Below are 26,887 nucleotides of genomic sequence, written 5' to 3'. Positions count from 1 at the left end.
TTTCGTTGTTGTTCATATTTCGAGCTTAAAAGACAACACTCTCGTTTTTATTTCCAACCTGAGTCACCCAAAAAAGAGCTGCAACATTTCTCCTTTTCACACACAGTGCTGATCCTTGCTGCTTAAAAATGGCCATTGATAAGTCTAAAGTAGCCCTTGGATTTGTAGTGGCAGGCGTTCTGACGCTGACGTATGGAATACTTTCAGCAATAATTGGGCCGGCAGTTATGAAGTACCAAGTAGAAAAGGTAAGCTAAATTCTTTACCGGGCAGTCTGCCTTTTTCTATTCCATTCTATCCTTATACTAAGTATGTTTTGTTTTTATTAAATCCCCTGCCAAACTCCAGCAAGCATTTATGCTTCATGTCTCCATAAGCACCTCAGGCGTTTTGTACTTTACAGATTTATCTGAAAACTGAACTTTTGAATATTGACACTTGTATCAGACTTATATCATTTGTATCAGATATCTGCTATCAGTTTTATTAAAGTATACATTGTAGGTATTTTGTTCTTGATAATATATTGACATTTATTAAAACGTTTCTTATTAACTACATGAAATTTACAGGAACTGGTGATTATAAAGCTATCAAGCAATTTAGAGAAAGGAAACTTAAAATGTATATGCTACCAGCTATCAAAAGGACTTTTGATGGAATTGACTACAAGTCTCTGAAATTTAAAGGTTATGTTTAGTTTTGCACTTGTGAACTTGACTGTGTTTTTGTTATGCAGAAATAATAAAAAGTATAAAGGCTTAAGGGACTGATTTAAGATCCAACATGAGGTAGACAAAAAAATTAAAAGACATTTCAAGTCATGTGAAGCAGGAATATCAATATTACAGCAAATACTAAGTTAATTATTTTTTTACATAACTGCTGACTAATCATTACATCCGTAAAAACAAACTATCAAAACAAATAATTAAGAGCACTAAAATGAATATGACTGTCATGCCCATGAGGGCTGTATATAATAAAAAAAGGTGCAACACGCAAACAACCATGCACACTCATTCATACACCTAAGGGCAATTTAGATTGACCAGTTAACCTAACTGGCATGTCAGCCTTTGGAAGCGTGACGTGCAGGAACTACACTTCCCAGAATCCTTTGTAGAACAGAGGCGTAACCATTAGATCATAAATAAACACTGGAACGTTGTTTCAAGTCGAAATCTTTAATCATAAAGCTGAATGAGCGAGTCGGTGAAGCTTCAGGTTTTTACCAGGAATGAAACTGGTCGTCTCATGTTGAGACGTCGTAAAGTCGTTTACAGGTAGCTAACTTCGAGTCGTGGTGCAGCTAAATAGCGTGCAGACAAGCAAAGCAATTCTGGCCACCGTGGACATTCTCAGTGTTCTGCCAAGCTGTCAGTGTCAGGATGGCTGTTAATAAATCCAAAGTCTCAGCCGGGTTCATAGTGGTAGGTGTTCTGGCCGTGTTCTTCGGTACCGTTCTCGTTTTTGTGGGGCCAATAATAATCAATGACCAAGTAGTAAAGGTAAGGAACGTCCTTTCAACGATGTTAAGCATTTTTACAGCCGGTATTTCAGTTTGCTGCTTAACCTGAAGTCAAAGTTTGAGTCTCAGGTGGCTTCAGATGAGCGCGCGTACATGATAACCGGCGCGTGCAGGTTTATTAGCTTAGCTAAATAAATAAAAGTGAAGCTGAAATAAAAAGCTGTGTTCTGGATGAAAACTGTTAAATATGCCAATAACTATATAATATATTATGAACTTTAAGCCTCTATTCATCAATCAAGTTATCATTAACGCTGACTGTAAATAAAATGTAATAAAACCACAATAAAAATGTAATCTAGGGTAAATTAAGGTCATAAGAGCATCTATCTAGTTGTCGATTCTGTTGCTAAAAGGGTTACACAAGTCGGAAAACTGAACTTTATTAGGCCACATGCAGAAGTTTTAGTTTGAGTTTATTCACAATATCCCTCCATATCTCAGCTGATTAGAATGATAGGTGTTTTCAATACAGAAATATGTTCCCTTTAAATCTATACTTCTAAAAATGATATAAATATTTTGTGATCTATATTATACAATAATGTGTCCATATGTCCAATTAAAATGTAATTCAAAGAAGGCAAAGTCATCTATGAAAGGACCTTAAGTTTGTCCACAAACAAATAAACCTTGGTACACACCATTGTAAATTAGGAGTGGGTGGCACTGCAAGCAGAAAAAAGATCTTTCTGATGATACCTGCCTCATTTAGATCACAACAAAGATTATTTAACCGACCACAGGCAGTCAGTTCTCACCACTGATCAATATTCCTTTTCTGCGGCTCATTTCTAAAAAGAGAATATCATTGGAAATGTTAGTAAATGGATAATGACAATATCATTGTTGTACATGAAGCTGCATAAGAGGTATTTATTAAAATGTTTGTAAATAAAAAGTGTGTTGTTGAAGGTATACTGTATGGTGCTCATTGGCCAAAACATGCATAGTTTATTTGATTAAATAACTGTAGTTTTGGACATCAAAATACAAGGAAACATTGCCAATTTCGAGGAGAGAGTATTATTTTATATTAAATTAACTCCTGAAGTAAGATAAGGGTAAGAGATCATTTACTTTAGATGCAGCGTACCTGAGCTGTTTGAGAAGTCTGATAGTCGTTTTTTGACATCTTATCAAGCTTGTTATTAGTTGTGAAAAAAAGAATTTTCTTCAGATTTCCCAAAACATTCAAAACCCTGATAAAAGATAAAAAAAAAAAATGATAAAAAAATGGAGATCTAAACTGCAACATTGGTTTCACAATAGAACTATACTTTCTGATGAAATGTTGTTTAAAGCAGGAACAGGTGCCTAAAAGTTCACTTCAACTAATTAAATATTAAGGTTTAATTTGTGGTCTGACCTGCAGAGTCTGATTTTGAACAATTAAAATTGTTTTTTAAATCAAAAGAGCATGATATATAATAGAGGAAAAATGTTTTAAATTGTTTTATAGAGAAAGTAGTTTTGAATCAAACAGAAAATGAAGAAAATTCAAGATTATTCCTCTTTATGAGCCAGATGTGCTCACCTTGATTCATTGTTTTCTCTGGCATGCATTAAAGTACATGCTATTGGCTGGTGCATTTATTGATTGAAAATGATGGGAGTTCCTAGTTTTGATGCATTTAATGAGTGGAATTTTTGTTTTCCCTGGCCGTCACCGATCAGAGCCAATCAAGGGAACAATGGCCTGACTGATCTTTGGTCAATTGATTGGTGCATCTCTAGATGTCAAAACATTTATCATATAAAACTTCATTTTTGAATGTTGTAGAAGTTTTAAAAGGGACCCTAGAAATAAATATTGAACTGTATTTTTGGTTACAGTAATATTAAAGGAGACAATTATATATTTACAATAATTGTGTTAAAATTTGTAAGACATGTTTCTATCCATAATGGCACTTGTTTTTTCTCTTTCTGTCATGTCAGAACACCATTATAGATCCAAAGAATGACCTCTCCTACACCATGTGGAAGGACATCCCTGTGCCCTTCTTCATGTCGGTCTACTTTTTTCATGTCCTCAATCCTCAGGAGATCCTGAATGGTGAGAAGCCCATGGTGGAGCAGAGAGGACCTTATGTGTACAGGTACAAAACTCCGCCTCCATGGTATAAGCACCCTACTGAACCTACGGTGCTGCGGCTTTGCATTTTCCTGTCACCATGCTTTGTTCTCCAGCCTGCAGTTGCTTTCTAAGGTGCATTTACATCTTCCGGTTTTCATCATTTAGTATTGAAAACTGAAGTACCTGCATGAAACACTATTGTATTGGGAATTGTTGTTGCATTCAGTGAAAACATGTCCAGGCTTGTTGTAGGCCAATAGCTGCAAAGGAAAGCAGAGTATCAGCTTGCTCCCTGCCAGCCTCATTGCCAATTTACCCATTAGTTCTGCAGGTTGCATTCATGAAATTCAACTTACAGCTGTATAATAGCTGTTTAATAATGTAGGACTGAAGATGAGAATTGATGGGAGTAAACACTGAGATTTAGGGTAGCTTCCTTTGTGCTTCTTAGAGTGAAGCTTTGCATTTGATTATGCTTTAATACTCTCAAACAGTGTAACACAATCTGCAAAAGAAAAATGTTTATTTAAGCAACAAAAGTTGCTTCTGTGACCTAGATTTTTGCTGAGTGCAGCAAGTGACTTCCTGTCATGCAGAAACAGGATGACATTTGTCAATCATAGACATTTTTTTTTCCCCCAAGTGATTTTACACCAGACTGATCATATTGTTGTTTTAAAAGCTAACAAATTTAGCTTAGACCACATGAGTTCAAAAACATCAATGGCAAATAATATTTTTCCCGACCTGTCAAAAGTTGTAATCAAATTTGGATAAAGTTGATGCTTTAACCATGTTGGTCCATCCATTTTGGTCGCACATTTTGACATGCGTAGCTCAACAGACGTCGCAGCTCTGACGTCACTGGGAGCATAAACCGGCTGAGATGCAGAGTTTCGTTGTCATTTCCCGCCTGTCGCACAGGACAGCGCAACGGGAGCGCATATCTGGAGAGACAAAAGCTTGCAGGCGAACCTTTGCTCCACAAGGCCATTCCCGGAAGAGCTTGAAAGCTGGAAATCTGTCTGATACGAGAAGATCAGAGGATTTATTTACCGATGGAAGACCACGCCACACTCGGCGCAGGTGGAAACCCACAGATGTTCTATGTCCAAGGAGATGAGTTTTCCTCCTTGTGTAATGCAGTCGACTAACGGTTCATCTTTTCCCCTCCTGGACGGATGAGAAATTACCGTTCATTTTCTTTAATTTGATCACGGACGCGTGATCCCCCCCTCCCCTCCTTTTCTTCAGACCTGATCCCTCCTCAACCGGTGGAGAACAGAAATCCACGTCAAAGTAATTTCGTTCTTTTCATATTAAACCGGATAGGTGCATTTAGAGGTCTGGGCAGGATGAGGCATAGTGAAGGGGATTTAGAATCACCAGTAGTTAATCTCAGGTATTAACTTGTTGCATGCAATACTGATTGAAGTGTTTTATGCTGAGCTGTGTTTTGATTTGGTGCGCAAGCGCTGCTGAATTGTCCATTTCCTGCTGCCTCTGGTTGCAGTGCTCAGGTTTGAACTGCTACATCAGAATCAGAATCAGAATCAGAAAAGCTTTATTGCCAAGTACGTTTTTGGACATACAAGGAATTTGTTTTGGCGTAGTCAGTGCAATACAGTACAAATTAAACAGTATAAACATATCTACAATATAATATAAATATATGTGCACAGTTTTAAGTGAGTGAGAGTAAGTATAGAGCAGTATAAGATGCAAGAGCAATACAACAGTGCAGGTGATCATTGTGCAAGTAAAGCAGTGCAAGTAAAGCAGGAGTCCAAGCTGAGCGTTAATGTAACACATAGAGTTACAAGTTACAAGTGTCCTGTCAGCAAAAAAAGGGGGGGTGTGGGGGAAAGGGACAGTGTCAGGGTGGTTTCCGGGCTTTGTTAACCAGGCTGGTGGCAGATGGGAAAAAACTGTTCTTGTGGCGTGAGGTTTTGGTCCGGATGGACCGCAGCCTCCTGCCAGAGGGGAGAGTCTCAAAGAGTCTGTGACCGGGGTGGGAGGGATCAGCCAGAATCTTCCCTGCCCGCTTCAGGGTCCTGGAGGTGTACAGTTCCTGGAGCGACAGTAGACTGCAGCCAATCACCTTCTCAGCAGACCGAATGACACGCTGCAGCCTGCCCTTATCCTTGGCTGTAGCAGCGGCGTACCAGATGGTGATGGAGGAGGTGAGGATGGACTCAATGATGGCTGTGTAGAAGTGCACCATCATAGTCTTTGGCAGGTTGAATTTCTTCAGCTGCCGCAGGAAGAACATCCTCTGCTGGGCTTTCTTGATGAGGGAGCTGATGTTTGGCTCCCACTTGAGATCCTGGGAGATGATGGTTCCCAGGAAGCGGAAAGATTCCACAGTGTCAATTGTGGAGTTCTGCCTGAAGTCCACAACCATCTCCACTGTCTTTAGAGCGTTGAGCTCAAGGTTGTTCTGGCTGCACCAGTCCAACAGATGGTCCACCTCCCATCTGTACGCAGACTCGTCACCATCAGAGATGAGTCCGATCAGGGTGGTGTCGTCCGCAAACTTCAGAAGCTTGACAGACTGGTGACTGGAGGTGCAGCTGTTGGTGTACAGGGAGAAGAGCAGAGGAGAGAGAACACAGCCTTGGGGGGAACCGGTGCTGATGGTCAGGGAGTCAGAGACGTGCTTCCCCAGCCTCACGCGCTGCTTCCTGTCAGACAGGAAGTCAGTGATCCACCTGCAGGTGGAGTCGGGCACACTCAGCTGGGAGAGCTTCTCCTGTAGCAGAACTGGGACGATGGTGTTGAAGGCAGAGCTGAAATCCACCAACAGGATCCTGGCATAGGTTCCTGTGGAGTCCAGGTGCCGGAGGATGAAGTGAAGGGCTAGGTTGACTGCATCATCTACAGACCTGTTGGCTCTGTAGGCAAACTGCAGGGGGTCCAGGAGGGGGTCGGTGATGTCTTTTAGGTGTGAGAGCACAAGGCGCTCAAAGGACTTCATCACCACAGAGGTCAGGGCGACGGGTCTGAAGTCATTAAGCCCTGTGGTCCTTGGCTTCTTGGGAACAGGGACGATGGTGGAGGACTTGAAGCAGGCTGGCACATGACATGTCTCCAGTGAGGTGTTAAAAATGTCTGTGAAGACTGGAGACAGCTGATCAGCGCAGTGCTTCAGGCTGGCTGGTGAGACAGAATCCGGACCAGCAGCTTTCCGGGGGTTCTGTCTCCTGAAGAGTTTGTTGACGTCCCTCTCCTGGATGGAAAGAGCCGTCCTCGGCGTGGGTAGGGGGCTGGTGGGGGGGAACTTCAGGGTGGGGGTTGGAGGTGCCAAGACCCCTCTTGAGGTTGGAGAGATGGGGGTGGTGGATTGTGGCTGCAGCTGTTGGGGGGCGTCGTGGGAGATGGTTGCAGGACTGTCCCTTTGTCTTTCAAAGCGGCAGTAGAACTCGTTCAGGTCGTTGGCGAGGCGTCGGTCGTTGATGGAGTGGGGGGCTTTCGGCTTGTAGTTGGTGATTTGCTTGAGCCCTTTCCAGACAGACGCAGAGTCATTGGCTGAGAACTGGTTTTGGAGCTTCTCAGAGTACAGTCGTTTGGCCTCTTTCACTGCCTTGCCAAACTTGTACTTTGCCTCTCTGTATATGTCTTTGTCCCCACTCTTGAAGGCCTTTTCCTTATCCAGTCTTAACCTTCTGAGTTTAGCTGTGAACCAGGGTTTGTCGTTGTTGTAACTCACCCTGGTGTATGATGGTACACAGCTGTCCTCACAGAAGCTGATGTAGGAAGTCACAGCCTCTGTGTACTCGTCCAGACTGTTGGTAGTAGTCCTGAACACATCCCAGTCTGTACAGCCTAAACACGCCTGGAGATTTTCCACAGCCTCACTGCTCCACTTCCTTGTCGTCCTCACAACAGGTTTGCAGAGCTTTAGTTTCTGCTTGTATGCAGGAATCAGGTGGACCATGATGTGGTCGGATTGGCCCAGTGCAGCACGTGGGACGGCGTGATAAGCGTCTCTGATGGTGTTGTAACAGTGATCCAGAATGTTGTCCTCTCTGGTCGGACATTTTATAAACTGTCTATATTTGGGGAGTTCGTGGGTCAGATTACCTTTGTTAAAGTCACCAACGACGATTACTAAGGAGTCCGGGTTGGTCCGCTCCACACTCAGTATCTGGTCGGCGAGCATGCGCTGTGCGACCTGCACGTTAGCTTGCGGCGGGATGTAAACACCGACCAGGATGTTTCTACATGTAGAAGACAGGTCCTATCCAAGTGGTTTCTTAAATCTACAGAGCTGGCAGTAATTGGGCTTGTGTTTGGGTAGTTAAATCGAACCAAAACAATGTGTTTATTCAGTAAATTAAAAAATTTGGCAGTTGCTTTTTACTTTTTCAAACATGTCCAGGTTGGTTTGGATAGCTTTTTGTCCTCAATAAATGAAATAATCTTTAGAAAACTGTATTTTGTTTTTTGTATTTACTCAGGTTTTCTGTGTCTGAATACTCAAATTGCTGATTTTTGAAGTTGCTTCTGAACTGCTCTCATTTTCTATTCTGTAAGTGCAATTATTGCAGACATGATCCACAACAGTCTGTCTGATGGATGACCACAGACTTTAGGCAAACAGGGACTGGGAGCCACCCTGACATGAATCAATATGTGCCTCTAGAGTTTAAGTAAAAAGATTTGACTGATTTACTCATGGCTCTGGAACATTCGGCTGTCTTTAAATGACAAAGGTTGTCCTTTGGTAGCCATGGTCTGGCTGTCTGATTGGCTCCCTCTCAGAAATCAGATGTAAAACTTCAAATTGAGGCCAGTCTGTCTGTTTGAGATAAGACACAAACTGCAAGTACTTTACACAACTCTGCCTAAAAAACACAAAAATATCCTGTGATCACATAAAAAACTCTTTATAAAGTTATATATATATATATATGAATATATAAGTATATGTATATACTTTACTGATATGTCTATTTCAGAAATAAACATTCATCATTGAAGCGTCCTTCAAAGAGTCATTGGAGTTGGAAACATTTGTTCAAGGAACTGATATACTCTATTTCTCCTAATCTTGCTTTCTTCATATTCTTCATTTATCTTATCTGTTGTCATCTTAATCATTTCAAACATAATCTGTGTTTTAAATGCACCTTGAATCACAGATTTACTTGTAAGTCTTCATCATTTCAGAGGTTATATTACTTTACACGTTGTTGTTCTCTTTCAGAAAGCAGTGTCAGAAGAAAAACATCACATTTCACCCCAACAGCACAGTGTCCTACAGAGAATACAGAACATACTTCTTTGAGCCCTCCATGTCTGTTGGGAACGAGTCTGATGTCATCACCATTCCCAACATGTTGGTTCTGGTAGGGGACTGTATACCAACATCCTTTAAGATTTCCCTTTTATATTTATTTCTACATTGAGAGGTTTTTTTTATTCTAACCTGTGCTCGTAGGGTGCATCGGTGATGCTGGAGGACCTGCCCTACGCTTTGCGACTGTTGATCAGTGCCACCTTCAAGAGTTTTAATGAAGGTCCCTTCCTGACCAAGACAGTAAGAGAGCTGATGTGGGGCTATGATAGTAAACTGGTCGAGTTCCTCAACAGATACCTGCCTGGCATGCTCCCATCGTCAGGAAAGTTTGGCCTCTTCGCAGAGGTGACTATTTATTTTTTTTAATTTTTCTACCCAGGCAATATTCTGTTCAGGGCTACACAGAGTTTTATCTCCGGTAAAACAGACATAAACTTTAAAGATCGATCTTTACCTAATCTCTCCCCAAAACACTGCTGCCACACCCAGTGTTTGACAAGTGTTCTTTTCGCAATTGGTGGCTTTCTCTTTGAATCCCAGCCATGGATTGAATTGTTGTCTGAGCTGAAGGGGGATTTTTTTAGTTGTTGGTTTTGCACTGAAATAATGAAATGACTGCAAGACTTGACCCTTAAGAGACCCCATTGGAATGCTGGTTTGTCCAACACACTTTGACATCTGCACGTTTCATTGCAAACACACAACTGTTCATTCGATAATTGTCCCAAATGGAAATGTTCATCCATGGTGCTCTGAAAAGGATATTTCCACATATTACACAATCGTTGTCTTTAAATGAAGTATTATTTGATCCAGATCAGTAACAAGGAACACTCCAACATATTGATCCCACAACCTCTGAACTCAGTATAATACACTGATCAGGCTTGGGCCAGGATGAGATTCTGTTACATTTGGAATCATTTTCAAGTAAATGTGCTTAATGTTGGAGCATTGTTTACCTAAGGCAGCATATCCTCCTTGCCTTTAAAAAGCAAGGCAGATATGCAATAGTGTGAGAGGAGTCGAACACTGGGAGGCTAACAAGTTGATATTTGCTGTGTAATTAGTTATACTCTCTTTTGGTTGTATCTGCAGTTAGTCAACAGACAGCTACTTAACCGACGAACCAGTTGTAGTAGGGCTGCAACTAGCGATTATTTTGCTAATCAATTAATCTGTTGACTATTTTTCCCACTATCAATTAATAATCAGATAACAAAAGGTGCTTTTTAAAGGAGATGTTTTACATAATTGAAACCAGGTGAAGCTAAAGCTATGCCACTTGAGGAGTTCTGGATAGAGCATATTTACAGACGATTTTCTGCATTTTAGCGATAAAAAAAAAAGATTAATCATGATTAATCTGATTAATTGTTTCAGCCCTAACTATAGTTTAATTACAGCGTTAGCTTAATTAAATTGGTGCTGCTCTTTTAGTCTTTATGGCTGGGTCTGATTTTTCCAAGCAGCTGAGTTTGTCTTTGTTGTACTTCAGCTCAGCTCCGTTTATTTAAATGACACCAATTCAAAGCAAACTTTACAATGCAAACAGATCCAAATTATGCACAGGCATATGGAAACCAGTAGAGAGTATAGGGGCCTTCTTTCAGCCAACTGACTGGCAGTGCTGAGTAGCAGGTGAGAGAGGGCAGCACTGTTATTCGAAGCTCCATACGTCCAGACCAAACTTTGGTTGCTCTGGTACATTCTCTGGGATCTCCTTCGAAACCCTTTAAACTGAAGGAGAATTTTAGTGATTTAAAATCTGTAACTTTTAAAAAATGTTATATCTCAACTCTCCTGGCTCCACCTTTCCTTTTCTGATTTTGTGTTCATTATCTGTTATTTTACATTAGTTTAATAACTCAAACACTGGTCTATTCACCATCCACACTGGAAGAGATGACATCAGAAATGTCCACAAAGTCGACTCCTGGAATGGCCTCACTGAGGTAAAATGTAAATAAGTCACCTTTCTAATGATTAGTTGCTTTTCCTAACTAATTAGATTCTGTCTGTCCTAACAGCTGAGCTACTGGAGGACGCCTCAGTGTAACATGATCAATGGAACAGCTGGGCAGATGTGGCCTCCTTTCATGACAAAAGAGAGCACTTTGCCTTTCTACAGCCCAGACGCCTGCAGGTAGAAATACTTTCACTGGATCTGCCCAGAATCTTCTTGCTTCCTGTATAATTTCCTGTTTTTAATTTAACTGTTATTTTAGATCTTTGGAGCTTGTTTATCAGCGACCAGGCGAGATGAACGGCATCCCTCTATATCGATACGTTGCACCCAAGACCATGTTTGCTAACGGGACAGATTACGCTCCAAATGAAGGCTTCTGCCCCTGCAGGCAGTCTGGCTTGCTCAATGTCAGCAGCTGCCGCCACAGTAAGAACATACACAGCATAGTACTGCATTACAAAGGTCATTTATTTGTGTTGTCTTTACCTTTGGCATTCCTGAATGGTCTTCCTGCTGTGGGAACTTCATTTAGGGTTCTCTTTGTATGTAGCACATGCAGTAATCCCAACTTTTTTCTCATTTTTGTTGTCTTTTAATAACAACAGCATAGGATGTTCTAATGATTAAATCATTTACATCTCTAAGCTCATAAAGAGGGGAAAAAACAATGCATTCTTCCCTCTTGTGTCCTAAAGGGATTTCTCCTCTTAGAATCAAAGTCTTTAAGAATTTGTGCGCATTCAATGACTGCATACTGAAATCCTTATTTGTTCTCACACTTTGTCTGGGTTTTTGCAGACTGCTCTTCCAGAATCTATGTGCTGCAGGTTTACAGTCTTCGGAGGATTGTAGTTTAGTGAAATAACTCCATTGTTTGTCAATTTTAGATTCTCCTGTCTTCATCTCTCATCCTCACTTCTTTAATGCTGATCCTGTACTGCTGGACTACGTGTTGGGTCTTCACCCCACTGAGGAGGAGCATGGCCTTTTCATTGACATCCACCCAGTGAGTGCCTGCTCACACCCACACTTAGAAGTCACCAGTTTTAGTGAATCATCAAGGTGGTACCGAAGCAGTTAAAGTTGTGGAAGAAGGCAGCCTTGGAGGATTTTTTTTTTCATGGTTCTGAACAATTTAAATAATTTTAGCAGGGTATAAGACATTCTAAGAGGGATTTGAGTCAAAACCTTTCAGATGTGCCTGGATTCCTACTGCTTGGGTACGGAGCAGCATAGAGCAGCAACAGACTTACGCTAATACCTCATCACAGATGGCTTTACTTCTCCTTGGCCTTTGTAAATGAATACTAAAAAAGTATATACACTGAAAGCATCAAAACTATGAATTAACACATGTGGAATTATATACTGAACAAAAAAGTGTGAAACAACTAAAAATATGTCTTATATTCTAGGTTCTTCAAAGTAGGTGTGTTTGGGGTCATTGTCCTGTTAAAAAATAAATGATGGTCCAACTAAACGCAAACAGGATGGAATAGCATGTCGCTGCAAGATGCTGTGGTAGCCATGCTGGTTCAGTATGCCTTCAATTTTGAATAAATCCCCAACAGTGTCACCAGCAAAGCACCCCCACACCATCACACCTCCTCCTCCATGCTTCACGGTGGGAACCAGGCATGTAGAGTCCATCCGTTCACCTATTCTGCGCCGCACAAAGACACGGTGGTTGGAACCAAAGATCTCAAACTTGGACTCATCAGACCAAAGCACAGATTTCCACTGGTCTAATGTCCATTCCTTGTGTTCTTTAGCCCAAACAAGTCTCTTCTGCTTGTTGCCTGTCCTCAACAGTGGTTTCCTAATAGCTATTTTACCATCAAGGCCTGATTCACACAGTCTCCTCTTAACAGTTGTTCTAGAGATGTGTCTTCTGCTAGAACTCTGTGTGGCATTGACCTGTTCTCTAATCTGAGCTGCTGTTAACCTGCGATTTCAGAGGCTGGTGACTCGGATGAACTTATCGTCCGAAGCAGAGGTGACTCTTGGTCTTCCTTTCCTGGGGCGGTCCTCATGTGAGCCAGTTTCTTTGTAGCACTTGATGGTTTTTGCGACTGCACTTGGGGACACTTTCAAAGTTTTCCCAATTGTTCGGACTGACTGACCTTCATTTCTTAAAGTAATGATGGCCACTCGTTTTTCTTTACTTAGCTGCTTTTTTCTTGCCATAATACAAATTCTAACAGTCTATTCAGTAGGACTATCAGCTGTGTACTGTATCCACCTCCTGCACAACACAACTGATGGTCCCAACCCCATTTATAAGGCTTGAAATCCCACTTATTAAACCTGACAGGGCACACCTGTGGAGTGAAAACCATTTCAGGTGACTACCTCTTGAAGCTCATCAACAGAATGCCAAGATTGTACAGAGAATATAAGGCATATCTTCAGTTGTTTCACACTTTTTTGATCAGTATATAATTCCACATGTTAATTCATAGTTTTGATGCCTTCAGTGTGAAGCTACAATATTCATAGTCATGAAAATAAAGAAAAGTCTTTGAATGAGAAGGTGTTCAAACTTTTGGTCTGTACTGTAGAGCTGCACCTGGCTGTGGACTGGTACTAGACTGAGGCTCTATTGGTACCAGGCCAGGGGTCAATCAGTACACACCATAGCATTTTTGTGCTATTAGATCTTGTCATTATTTCTAATTGCTAAGTTGAACCCTTTGATGGACAGAATGTGTTATCGGCGCAGTTGGTCAGTATTGAGAGCCAGAACAGCTTAGAGATGAACAGAGGGATGAGCTTTAAAATAATCTGTTTTTTATTTCATAGAAAAGTCATAGAAAAAGGATGTTGATTACATTAGATTTTATTGTTGTATGATAAAGCTGTAAGTCAAAGCATTAGTAGTTAAATTGATGTCTCACTTCACTCTTGATGCAAGGATTGATAAGGCAGAACAGAGGTACTGCTGTTACCTAACTCCACATGTGTAAACCTCATATACCGTATCTTTGGCAGTGATATGGAAGTTGATAAGGTAATTGGAAATTGGGCTATTTGGTTCTAATTGCAGTTGTTTGCAAGGTTGTAAAGAACACTCTGTTTCAAATAAAAAAGATAAAAATCCAACTTTGATAAGGAAGCAGCTCGTGTACAAAGATTAAAGCTCGGAAGATGGTGCAAATGTTGCCATTCTTTATTGACCTGGAGTTAAATAAAGCCACACAAGCTGGCTGAGTATTTGTTGCATAAGGCCTTGTGTAAGTATTCACACCCCTTGAACTGTTTCACATTTTGCCAGGTTAAAAACTTCAATGTATGTATTTGGATTTTATGTGACAAATCTAAATAATCCCCATTTACCCTCTAATAACTCTATGATAAATGGTAAATGACCTGTACTTGTATAGTGCTTTATCTAGTCTGAGGACCCCAAAGCTATTTACACTACAATCAGTCATCCTCCTATTCACACACTGACAGTGGTAAGCTACATTGCAGCCACAGCTGCCCTGGGCTGCCATACAATCTGCGCCATCAGTCCTCTGACCACCATCAGCAGGCAAGGAAGGTGTCTTGCCCAAGGACACAACGACTGAGGCGGTCAGAGTGGGGATTGGAACCAGCAGTCAGAGGACAACCCCCCTACCACCGTCGCCCCCAACTCTAAATAAAATTAAATCCAAACAACTGCATTCCAGAGTTACCTAAATAAAAACAGTCTACCTGTGTGTAGTTAGGTCCCAGTATAAATGCAGTTGTTCAATGAAGGCCTCAGAGGTTTGTCAGAGAACATTAGGCAACAAACAGCATCATGAAGATCAAGGAACATGGCAGACAGGTCAGGGAGAAAGCTGGGGAGAAGTTTAAAGCAGGGTTAGGTTCTTAAACAATCAAAACTTGAAACATCTCACAGAGCTCTGTTTAATCCACCATTTGACCATGGCTGAAGGCTTATGGTTTGTTCTGTATGCAGCCTTGCGAACTATAGCCTAGGTCATCAGCTTGCTGCATAACCTGGTCAGCTTGAACTTAAGGTTTCAAACTGATGACTAGAGATTCTCCTTCAAGATTTTCTGATAGAGAGCAGAATTGACGCTTTAGTCAGTTAAGACGAGTCATCTAGGCACTGAAGAGCAAACCAGCCACAGAGCATTACATTACCACCACACTGTTTCACATTTAGCATGGCATTTCTTTCTGAAATGCTTAGTGACTTTTATGGCAGATGTAACAGGATACACACCTTCCACAAGTTCAATTTTGTGTGGTGAGTAAGCAGAATATTTCAATGTATTTCTTAGCAAATATGAGACAAGCCTGTGTGTCCTTAAAGGTCAGCAAGGGTTTTCGGTATCTTTGTCAGATATTAAAATTGGTTTGATTATCTGACATGCCATCTGTCTATTGTCTATACCCACTCATCCTTGCAGGTTTGTGGGGGTTGGGGTTCTGGTGCCTATCTCCAGTGGTCACACTCATACGTAAAGGGCAAGTTAGAGTAACCCGTTCAGTGTAACTAACGTGCATGTTCTTGGACCGTGGGAAGAAGCTGGAGTGCATGTGTGTGCTGAAAGCCACCATCCCTGCCCAAACAACCCACATCCCTCCACAACCTAAAAAGCTTGCTATGGCACTGAAGCTAAGCCAGGTGAAGCCTGAGATGTTGCTTTTGAACCTTTTCTTTTCAGTATGTGAGTATTGGAGGACTCCTGGGAAGATTTACAACAGTCATCAAGTGTTTTTCACTATTCTTTCTCAACGCTAAATAATGGACTCCTGATATTTAGTAATGGCTTTCCCAGTTTGATTGAGAGCAATAGTTGCTTCTCTAAGGTCACTGCTGACGTCTTTCCCCCTTTGCGGGGTGTTCACACACACCAGAATGCTTTGAGTTGTTTAGTTTTACCAATCCTGTTTTGGTAATAAGGATTTCCTCCTTTTGTTTACCTTGTGTAATGTTTTGCGTTGTTCAGTTCTCTGTTTATTGCATAATTACTGATAATTAAAGTTACACATGGATTTTATTTCCTCTGAGATATGTTTATTTTCTTTACAGCTCACAGGTGTCCCTCTAAATGTGTCCATCCGCCTGCAGCTTAACCTCTACATGAAGAGAGTATCAGGAATTACGTAAGGCTTGGGATTTATCAAACCATGAGTTTTGTCATCCATTGTTTATTTTATCATTATTGTAAATAAAAGGCATCCGGTGCCAAAACTCTGCTAGGTCAGTGTACAAGTTGCACTGACTTGCAGTGGCAGCTCCTGAATGAAGACTCCCCCTCTGTCATCATTGGAAATGAAGGACATGTGACAACTCCCTCCCTGTCTAACCCTGCTTCCTCTGTAATGATGTTTGATATTTTGTGTTCTTGACCTTGTAGGGAAACTGGAAAGATTTCTGAGGTGGTGATGCCCATGCTGTGGTTTGAGGAGGTAAGCTGAAGATGTTCTACACCTTCAAAGGCTGATGCATACAGTGCCTTACAAAACCATTCATATTCCTTGAACTGTTTCACATTTTGTCACAACGCAACCAAAACATTGATGTATTTAACTGGGATTTACAGTTATGCACAAAATTGTGCACAATTATGATTTGCACAATAAATGACACATGGTCTTCATTTTGTGTGTAAATTAAAAGCAATAAGTGTTGCATGTATTTCTAATCAGCTCACTTTGCCCTGATATCCCTACATAAAATATAGCGCAAGAAATTGCTCCTAAGAACAGACCTACTGACAGAGTCCACCTGTTTTAAACTGTGCCCTCAATAAAAATGCTAAATAACCTTAGACCTGAATATTTAAGAAACTAGAAGAGAGGTTTTGGCTTTTATAGGAGAATATCTTTGCTTGCATATTTATTGGGCCACAATTAGTGTGCCTAATTATTATGCAACTCAATGACAAATGAAAAATGTCTCATCCCTCTTATCTAATTTTACCTGGTAAAGTGAAAATAATTAACACACACCCCAACATTTACAGAAATTCAACATGTCTTACTCCTTTAAAAACATCACTGACTGACATTGACGTCACTGACACCATTCTTCTTCATAACAGTCGCAGGCCTTTCATTCATCGAGACTGTCAGTTTCTTTATTTGTTAATGAATCAGCGATTTGTGTAGCAACAACCACAGCCTCCCAGACTCTATTCGGAGAGGTGAACTGTTTTCCTTCACATTTAAGAAGGACCCACAAGCTTTTAATGTTGTTTAGGTCAAGGCTCTAGAAAGTCAATGACCCGGATGACTGAGAATATCCACAGGCAACTTGTAGCATTAACTCTTCCTGGATGAGCAAGCAGCGACAGTGGACAGTCGATTGCATTGTATCGTTGACTTAGCTGCAATCAAACCTCATACTGAGCATCCATGCATCAACAGCGGAAAACGTCCTTTAAACAGGAAGAAACCTCCAGCAGAACCAGAACCTGGTCTGTGTGAGCAGCCATCTACTTTAACGACTGCAGTTTAGATTAGAGGTCTTTCACTTTACAATAATGGATTACTTTTAATTCTTATAACACAAAACGCCCCATCAAAAAACAAATCTTGAAAATATATGGAAAATTTTGAAAAAGCTAACAAGAACCAATATGTTTGCAATGCACTGTAATATGAGTTTGAATAACAAAAAAAAAACTGCATTTAGTTTTTCTTGTAAGAGGATTTCGTCATTGGAGTTGTTTTGAAGACTTATGTTCACATCCTTTTATACCTTTTTTTCCACTTTAAAGTCAGTGTTTAAAAAAAGCCGACTTCCAAACAGATAGGCAGCAAAAAATGTCAATTACCAAAGATTAAGTAAGATTGTTGATGGAGTTAATCCAAATGGAACACAGTTGTGCTTTCCAGTTTGACTGAGAATAAAAATGTCTGCTTTATACAGACCTATTGAGGTCTGTATAAAACTATGGTTTTTAGTTAAAACATTCATTTGAATTACTTCTGATGTATGCGTCATACAGAGATGGAAAACCTGATGTGGGCTTTTAAATAAAAGCAAAAAACAAAATTGGCAGTCTCGAACATGTTTACATTAAATATTCCTCAAAGTGATTACCTCAGTTCTTTTTGCAACAGAATTGCACAAAACGTTCATAACAAAAACAAATATTATTTCCCTTTAAAAAGAAAGATTGTAAGGCAGTAATAATTCAAAAGAGGTTAAAATGATTCTAATTTCTTTAACTATGAGGGTTAAGAATGTAATGGGAGTAAATATCAATTCTGCATTAATGTAAAAATAAATAACTAACTCTGACTGCACTGTTCAATGGTTAGGATTAATTATAATGTATGTACCAGACTTTTGTGAACTGCCTTGAGACAACATGTTTTGTGAATTGGCGCTATATAAATAAACTGAATTGAATTGAATTAAAAGTGGAACAAATTTGGTATTTCTTTTTTTAAGAGCAATAACTCTCAGCATGTCATTGCATCAATGTTTATTTTTTTAATTCCCAGTCAACCTTTTAGTTATAAACTAGGGTTTGAAATGCTATATGCAACAGCCTACTGGCATAAACACAATATACCAGTCATACCAATGCTAAACTATGGTTTAAAAAGTGTTAAATGAATTAACCTGTACCCTGCTTGAACCCCGTCAGGAGGTTTTGATTAAAAAAACAATAATATTCTATGTCATTAAAGTAGGTTGCTATGCAGGAGCCTTCAGCTGTTGTTATGTTGTTTTGTTTTGACGTAGCCACCATCTTGTGTACTAACCACTGTACCACTATAACCAAATGAATACAGAGAAACTACAGTGATGATAAGAAATACACTCTACCTAAATATGGATTACAATTATTATTTTGGTGTAATTACCAATGCACCATGTCTTTCTCCTTTTCTCCCATTTAAATGTTCCACTTTTTATGTAAATGAAACCTTATGGTATAAATTTTGCAAATTAGTTATCTATCTGAGCCAAATCAAGAGTAAAACACTGTGAGAAACACTTTTTATGTTTTTTTCCCCTGTCACCACAGAAAGGGTACATTGATGGGCCGATACTCACTACATTTCACACAAATCTGGTTATTCTGCCTGCTGTCATGGAGTACATGCAGTATATCTTCATAGCCCTCGGCCTGGTAACCACTGTAGTGGCCATCCTGGTGTACTACAAAGTCAAGGTGAGAATTCCCCACAGCATGCTGCTGCCGTTGTTACTCTGCATGTGGCTTGCTGCACAGTTTTCCCACACGTGGATGGGAAACGGAGCAGGAGAGACTACACTGACGATATGTACATTGAGGATGGACAGCAAGTCTTCAGCAACATTGCTTATCTGTCAGTTTTTGTCATTTTCTCAAAAAGACCACACACATACCAAGGAGTTGTGTGAATTATTGGGCATAAAGGAAAAAACTTAACATCCCAATTGCCATTCAGAACATTTAAAGTGATTATTGAAGTCTTGTAGTAACTCCTGCTCCTTCCATGACCATGTTTTGTCTGGCTAAGTTAAACTTTGAACCCTGACACAGAGAGTAAAAAGTCCAAATCTCTCCAGTGTTGCTGGCTGTTGAAACCCTGCAGCAGCTGCTGATTGTGCTTCCTGCCATATTATCTCACCATCGTTAACCTGTAAATAAGAGCTCATCAGTTATGGCTGAATTAGCGGTAACCATATAAAGTAGTGTTAATCAGTAAGGCCAAAGTCATCCAACGTGTTGTCATTGATGTTACACACTGCCACACTCTGATTGGACTGGTGATTACTGAGCAGGAAACACAAGAAAACTGACTGGATTCCTAGTTTTTGTTTAGTTCTTGAGTTCTTTGTGTATTGGAAATGTTTAAAGTTATTTAAGTAATTGACCACGTCATCACTGAGAAATTATTGATCAAGAATCATTCAAAGTACTCGAGTCTACCAGTCAGTCTTATCTCTGTTGACCCTCTGTTATGAAACAAGTTGTGTATAATGTTGTAAAATACCATAAATCAAGCTTTGATGGTTAATAAGTAAAAGTTAGTTTTTAGTTGGTGTAATGTTAACAGATTGCCTTCCTCTGTGCTTTGCGGTTTCTGTGGTCTGTGTTGTATCTGTGGCAGATCTGCCACAGATCTGCCACAGATCTGTGCCAATAAAACGAGGTTTACCTTTCACTGTTATGGTTTCAAGAAATGAAAGATTTTAATGTCTGACAGAAGTTCTTGGTTTGTTTGCAGAGGTCTAGTAGTAGATCAGCGACTTCCGCAGTCTTTGAGAACTCTTGGGTTTGTACAACCACCTCATGCAAATCATCAAAATTCAAAAATAGTTTTTAAACTTCTTTTGCTTTTGTTCTTCAATACAGAACAGATTTTTTAAGATTCTCTTTCCAAATTATTGCACGAGTCTTTGATTGTCAGAAAATTTAGGGCTTTAATCAGATATAGTCAACATTTCAAAATGAAAATTAAGCGTTTTTTTTTTTTCCCTTAACAGTTGTTGGATAGCTAAAAAAATCCCTCTAATTAAGCTGAGTTTACCGCAAATGAATGTTTTCTTCACTGTGGAGCACGAAGCTTTCAGACCCTCTCTTATAAATGGTAAAAACAGCAAATTACACAGGCAAAGCAAGGCTAGTTTTTTATATAGCACATTTCAGCAACAAGATAATTCAAAGTGCTGTACATGTAAAAGAAACGTACTTTGCAATGTTATGATAAAGGAAAGTGAAATAATAAAAAAGTGTAGAAAAGTTGGACTACAGACAAATTTAATGAATTTTAATATTATAGTGGCTCCAACCTTCTCCCAGTAGGGATGGAAAGTAATATGGTTTAACAAGGTGAGAACATCAGCAGCACTTCTAGTGACAACATGTTTTCATTGAGACTTCAAAGTTCAACAAAATTCAACTACTTGTTTGCAGGGATGGGTGGTATTGACTTAAAAACTTTATCCCAAATTTTTCTGGAATTTAGAACAATGACTGTGTACATTATAATGAATTATTACTCAACACAGTCTTTTTGATTGATAATCTATCACTACAATCCGTTTTAAAAAAATAAAAACATCATTAATTTATGTTCTCTTTGAGCTAAAAGGGTTCAAAATAGTCACAACCTAAATGTCTGTTTTTGGGATTTGCAGAGAGCATCAGTTATCTCATCATTACTGCTGCAGGATGACTGCTGATTGTTATCACAGTATTGTTTTTTTATTAAATGTCCTTTAAATGTTAAATGCACTTTTATACCTGCCATGCAAAAGCTTCATATTAAAGATGTGTTCACATAGCGAGGAATGGACCAGAGGGGCTTCTAGGAACTTTTTTCACAAATGAAATGCCAGCAAAAATGGTTATTTCTACAAGTTCCTAGGTAACTGGCTCGGTAAATTTGATAAATTGAAAGTAATTGTTGAGGACATAACATTTTCATTCTTCCATTGCAGCTTTTTTGGGATGTTTTGCTTGTGATAAGAGCTATATCCTAAAACTAAATAGTCACTGGACTTAGCTGTTACAAAGCTTTGTGATTAAAGTATGGACCATTTGTAAAAATAACCTTGTAGTGTGGAAAAAAAAAAGAATAATTGTACCTTTGTGCCCAGAAATAAAACCTCGGTTGGCACCTGGGTTTGATGGCACTGAGCTGATTGTTCACAAAACTCAAACTATCCTTCATGCGTAATTTATTTGTGACTTTAGGGCATCAAGAGATTCCCTTTGTCACTAAAGAAAAACTCCTTTTCCTTTTTCCACATCCCAAGCAACCCCAATTTTACTTAGGACAGTTGGAGATAAAAATGTTTATGAATGATGGGGAGTTTCATTGTTTTAGATGACAACGGGGAGAAATTACTGGATGCACTGTATTACGCAAGCTTACACAGGAAGAACCCAGAGTAAAAACAAAACAAGACAGGTCACCTTAGGAAGGTGATAGAGCACCTAGGGATGCAAGGTTTCTGTGAGAAATCTCATAAAACGATTCTCCGAAAGAATCTGTACATCCGATCCTCTTTTGCAATTCAGCAGTAATTCTCGAACAACGTTCACTAGTAATTTGAATGTGTCTAAAATTTTTATTTAGCAAAATAAATCAGTTCATTTATTTTGTTTTTTTCATTCTTTTCCTAATACACAACATTACATCATAATTGATATAGAGGCTGTTACACATCCAAATGACTGCACTGCCTGTGTTTAATCATGTTTAAGATTTCATTAACCAATCGCTTGTCCTCTTCAATGCATGGCCAGCTCAATCGCCCACAGAATACAATCTCTGCATGGACTATACCTAAAATAACTTCTATCTATGTCAATCACAACAGTATTTTTTCCTTTGATATATTCTAATTGGCCCAGGTGTAAGGCAATTTGATCATCTTTTAGGCAACCAGTAATGGGCAGGGTAGAGGCTCACATGGCTTTGAAACACAGGAGAAAAGTATGAGTTATTCAGGTAGGTTCACACTCAAAGGCATACATTTCACAAATGGTACATTGGGAGTGATTACTAGTGGAAAACTGCTGCAGAGGAACGAAACACTGGATCTGACTTGGTTTTTCATGAAAACTCGCTTGAACTTGGTGTTACAATTGTTGTCTATGTTTTACTGCACTATTGTAGCACTTCTACAGTTGGTAACAATGGACCTGACCTGATCATTTGCATATTTGTTTTTAGTGCTGTGCTTTGGATAGCATTCCTTTTCCTGTTGCAGAACTGTTCAGTAGAACTTTTCTTTTAGCTAAATTGAAAGTGGACATTTTTGTGATGCTACTCTTGTTAACGTCTCCCAGCTTTCTCAAGTTCTGTTTTTTTTAAGCCATTAAAGGGCTGAGGAAAGTTGTGTAATGAATGTGGAGGAAAAAAATTTAAATATATCTAAATAAAATTATCTCACAAGTAGTGGGTCAATATTACTAAGCAGAATCATCAAGCTAATGTTTGCTTTCTTTATCTTACCTAACTATAAATCACGATCTCTCCTAAGAAATACTATGCTGCTGCTTGAGTTTGGTGAGTATGCATTTAAATATTCCAACTCCAACCTTTGTGTGATTTTCAGTAAAATAGGGTGGAGTTGATAAATATGACCACTTCTAATTATAGTTCTGGAGTTGCATATGTTGCACAAACTTAGAGGAATTACATATTTATGGCTGACGGGAAAGCAACACCCATAAAGCTTGCAAAGAAAATATGACAATCTGAAAAGGTCAATTTTTACAGAGTGTTTTTTTTTTGGTCTTATTGTCAATAGGAAGACAACATTAGCAGAACTTAGTGATCTAAATTAGCAGTACTGCTGTCACATTATTGCATATCTTGTGTTTCAGTGGCGTACAAAGGGTACATAAATATTGATTATCATCATTTTATACATGCAAAACTGTATTTGTGCAATTTAATCCCTTGTTAGGCCAAGCTGTCACCGATTTAAAAAAAAAGATTTTAAACATTTCTGTGGAATGAGCATCACAACTTGGAGATACTGCCCAATTGTGTTCCCTCTATGGAAATTAAGCAAGCACTACCTAAATGTTACAATAGAGGCCTGATGATACCATAACATATGCCATATTTTATGTCATATTTTATTGTATGCCAACGTTCCATCTGCTCTGATGAAGATTCATTCCCTCAGAATGCCAAATGCTTCAAGTGGCTCCAACTGAACGACCTATTTTAAGATTAACTAAGCTAATAATTATTACACCACTCTGTCTGTGTGTAGAGCATTGAACTTTGATCCCCAGATGGTTAAGAAAACAGAATAGATTTGCATCATAAACAACACACACACCACATAGATGTAACAGGACATGATGTTTCAAAGAATCATTTTAATCTCCTAATGTTTGATAATGTACATTTTTAGATACACAAACATACATGACATGATAGAAATAGTGTAACAGCAGTTTTAGGAAAATACTGGATTTCTTTGTAAACCCAGACAGACCTAAATAGAAGTAAATCAGCTTTGTTGGTAGAGACAAGAATTTCACTAGAATTGATTTAATCCTGCATTATTTCTCAGCCTCCTTGGTGATCTTGGTGTTTTGCGAACACAAAATCTTCTTTCACAGCAGTTCTCTATATAAGTAAACATCCACCAAACTGCCAGATAATGCGCAACAAGGAGAGATTTGTTGCGCTTCCTGTCTTGTATTTCGTCCCTAAAATAAAAAACTAAAAAACACACCAGCAGTGTGTGTTGGTTCACTGAGACTTTATTGTTTAATAATAATAATAATAATAATACATGTCTTTTTTTCTTACAGAAGCTTTAACAGTTCTTAGTAGTAGCCTTTATTTCTTTGCCTCCAAAGACAGCTGAAGTACACATTCCCTGTGTTTATGTGTTATACCAATCTGAGATTCTCAAGTAGTGAATGGATTAAAATTAGCATGCTGGAAGTATTACATAAATTAGAAAAGCCCTTTAAATATGAGCATCAAGGCACCACCCTGAATGTTCCGGATTGTCTCAAGAGTATTACTTCCCTATATCATAGCTGAGCTCTGGGGTAAAGTTTTACCTTGGCAACCAGTTTAAAATCTTCTGAATTGCAAACTTTTGTGTTGAGTAAACCCCTTAAGATAATGAAAATGAAATAACCACAATGATTTGTTTTTTAACAAGGATGAAGTTTGAAGTTTGCAGCTTCTGGACACAAGAATTCCTACTGTCTGACCCAGGCGGATAGCTTTCGTTGAAGTTCTTATGTTTGGTTTCATAATGTCTCCTACTCTTTATTAGTCCAACTGATTCAGAATATATAAGGCAGGCTAGCCTTACACCCTACGGAAGTTAAAAGGAAAGCATATGCTTTTGTCCATTCATCGTTAAATGTGTGATTTTCTGTCCACTTGAGAAAGCCATTTTCTTTTACTCACTCATCTGTGCACCACCAAGTCATTGTACTGTGAGCAAGCGTGAGTTCCCAAGCTAGTAACCTAACAACTATTAACAGTAACGTTCATAGCATCACAGCGCACTATGGCTTCAGCTGCCATAGCTCCAGCCATCAGTGGGTCAGTGGAAACACAAGTACCGTACCGAGTATAGAGAGACCGAGTGGGCGGTGCCTAAAATGAGCCAGTGGATGAGGGGCATTAGAAAACCTGTGTTCAAGGACCCCGCATAACTTCTTCATTGTCGTTTTCTTGTGGTTGGCATACAACGATGTGGTTCATTATCGCCACCAGCTGGCTTGGAGTTTGGACCAGAATGTTGCTGAGCCACATAGCTGTCCGTTGCGCCTGTTCAAAAGTCAATGCTTTGCGGTCCAAACAAAACACTCTCTGGGTCCCGATTTGGAGCAGAGTTTGGGGTTTGGGGACCCCTGGAATAGAGGATTCTATGTAGGATTGTCTAAGGTCTGATTTGAAGCCAATCACAAACAGAAGTCATGACATATCTCCTTTGATAAAACTCATTGGAACACTTTTTTCTTCGCGTTTGGATCATTCTAGCGCACCATCGCTGTCAGTGAGATCATCTGCTGCGGATCATATAGAGGTCCACACATAACTGATCATCTGTGAGACGCACACACAGCCTGTTAACTGTAAATGCACATCATGAACTGGATCCACTCTGCTTTGATGTTGATAATCTGATTAATAGGAAAAAATAAAGACATCATGAGGCAGATTAAATCCTTTATTTGCAAACTAGGTGCTAAAATCACTCTTTAGTAAGTGAAAAATCACCATTTTAAGGCGGCCTATTCCACATGGTGAGATAGCAGTGTCTGTGTTCTGCTGGGGGCAGTAGCAGCCAGCCAGTAGCACAAGAAATTTCCTCATTTAAATAGGTTGGTCTGCACCTTTTTTGCACCTGTTATCCATTGCACGCGCAATATTTGAAAACTGCATGCAACGCAGCCACTTATTACATGTGCAATTTATTTTTTGCGAAAGCAATGTAGCGCCCCCTATTTGGGATCTTTGAAGATCAGGGCCTTGGGGCTTTGATAAAGATAAATATGACAAGAGTCAAAATGTTAAGGTACTAAACCATGAAGCAAAACCAAAGCTTTATCATAGAGCATTTTTTAAAGTTGGTTAGAAGTATTTTACCACAGAATCTCTGAGGATTGTTTATGAGTCTAATTGAAATATTCCTCTAATTTATAACATGAACAATAAATAACTGTCATTCTGTTCCTTTTACAGAGAAAGACATGTGAAGAAGGCACCTTACCAAGGGAAAACACAAGCATTTCAACTGGTGAACAAACCCCTCTGCTAAAGTCAAGAAACACTGACGTACACCCAAAAAAGGACCCATCTTGTATTGTGTTCTGAGACATTGACTCAGCTGGTCAGAAACAGGCAGACAGAGCCATACTACATTGTAAAGTTTACAAAACACTCAGCCAAAGATGAGCGCTCCCTTTTTAGGGGTTTTCTGGAAGAATGAACTTTCTACATTAGTAACAGTTTATGTGCTGTTTTTTTCTCGTTGGCCATCTCAACTTTTATATAAATATTTTATAGTTTTATCACTTCATCAGCAACAGCAGTGGATAGAAACTGTTTTGGACATGATTTTTGTTAAGTTTTAGAGAAATGCTTTGACTACAGGGAACTCATTTTATTTTTAGCCACATTTTTAGTATTTTAACCACTAATGTGGCTTTATCATGGGGATTTGTTTAGTACAGTTAATCTCCAGGTTGTTGCTTTTTGTATGCAATGAGGATTCTGAGGAGAAATTGGGCTTGTTGTTAACCTGTACCACAGTTTTGCACAGATGTGACAAGAAGAGGAGAGAAGCTCCTTGTTATATACTACTGTCTTCTGTAAGAGTTTGAATGTATATCTTTTGGATGATGTGGATAATGCTGTTTGCTGTTCAGCACACTTCTATTATTAAAAATTATATGAATGAAGAGGAACATGCACTGATGTTTGACATCGGTTTTGACTGAAGGTCTTAGAGACCTTCACTGTAAACTTTCTTCTCTCATCTTCAATGGATCTTCTACTGTCTTTTCATTTGTGGAAGGATTAAATGTTAATAAAACGATCTGAAAAGCA

General features: G+C 39.3%; 1 protein-coding gene across 6 annotated transcripts; it reads left to right on the top strand.

Moving 5' to 3' along the window:
* Positions 1-26,887, top strand: scarb1 (scavenger receptor class B, member 1). Of its 6 annotated transcripts, XM_047372864.1 has the most exons (14): positions 1,141-1,511; positions 3,473-3,633; positions 8,821-8,962; positions 9,055-9,258; positions 10,773-10,868; positions 10,944-11,059; positions 11,142-11,308; positions 11,770-11,888; positions 15,915-15,988; positions 16,243-16,294; positions 18,871-19,017; positions 20,060-20,107; positions 22,222-22,291; positions 26,021-26,887. In XM_047372864.1, the coding sequence occupies exons 1-14, from the start codon at positions 1,392-1,394 to the stop codon at positions 26,032-26,034; spliced, it is 1,530 nt and encodes a 509-aa protein (XP_047228820.1). In that variant the 5' UTR covers positions 1,141-1,391; the 3' UTR covers positions 26,035-26,887. The 6 variants fall into 6 exon arrangements, with proteins under 6 accessions (XP_047228817.1, XP_047228820.1, XP_047228821.1 ...); XM_047372861.1 differs by lacking the exons at positions 1,141-1,511; positions 22,222-22,291 and adding an exon at positions 1-248; XM_047372865.1 differs by lacking the exon at positions 20,060-20,107.

The sequence above is a fragment of the Girardinichthys multiradiatus genome, chromosome 8 (assembly GCF_021462225.1).
Source record: "Girardinichthys multiradiatus isolate DD_20200921_A chromosome 8, DD_fGirMul_XY1, whole genome shotgun sequence".
NCBI classification, from domain to species: domain Eukaryota; kingdom Metazoa; phylum Chordata; class Actinopteri; order Cyprinodontiformes; family Goodeidae; genus Girardinichthys; species Girardinichthys multiradiatus.
The sequence above is the reverse complement of the archived record's forward strand: the minus strand, read 5'-3'. Positions and strand labels throughout refer to the sequence as shown.

Bases quoted from the DNA above. Each gene is read 5' to 3' on its own strand.
- scarb1 (XM_047372861.1), top strand. From the start codon at position 129: ATGGCCATTGATAAGTCTAAAGTAGCCCTTGGATTTGTAGTGGCAGGC. The intron at 249-3,472 runs GTAAGCTAAATT...CTGTCATGTCAG, and splicing joins TGAAGTACCAAGTAGAAAAG to AACACCATTATAGATCCAAA. The intron at 11,309-11,769 runs GTAAGAACATAC...TGTCAATTTTAG, and splicing joins TGTCAGCAGCTGCCGCCACA to ATTCTCCTGTCTTCATCTCT.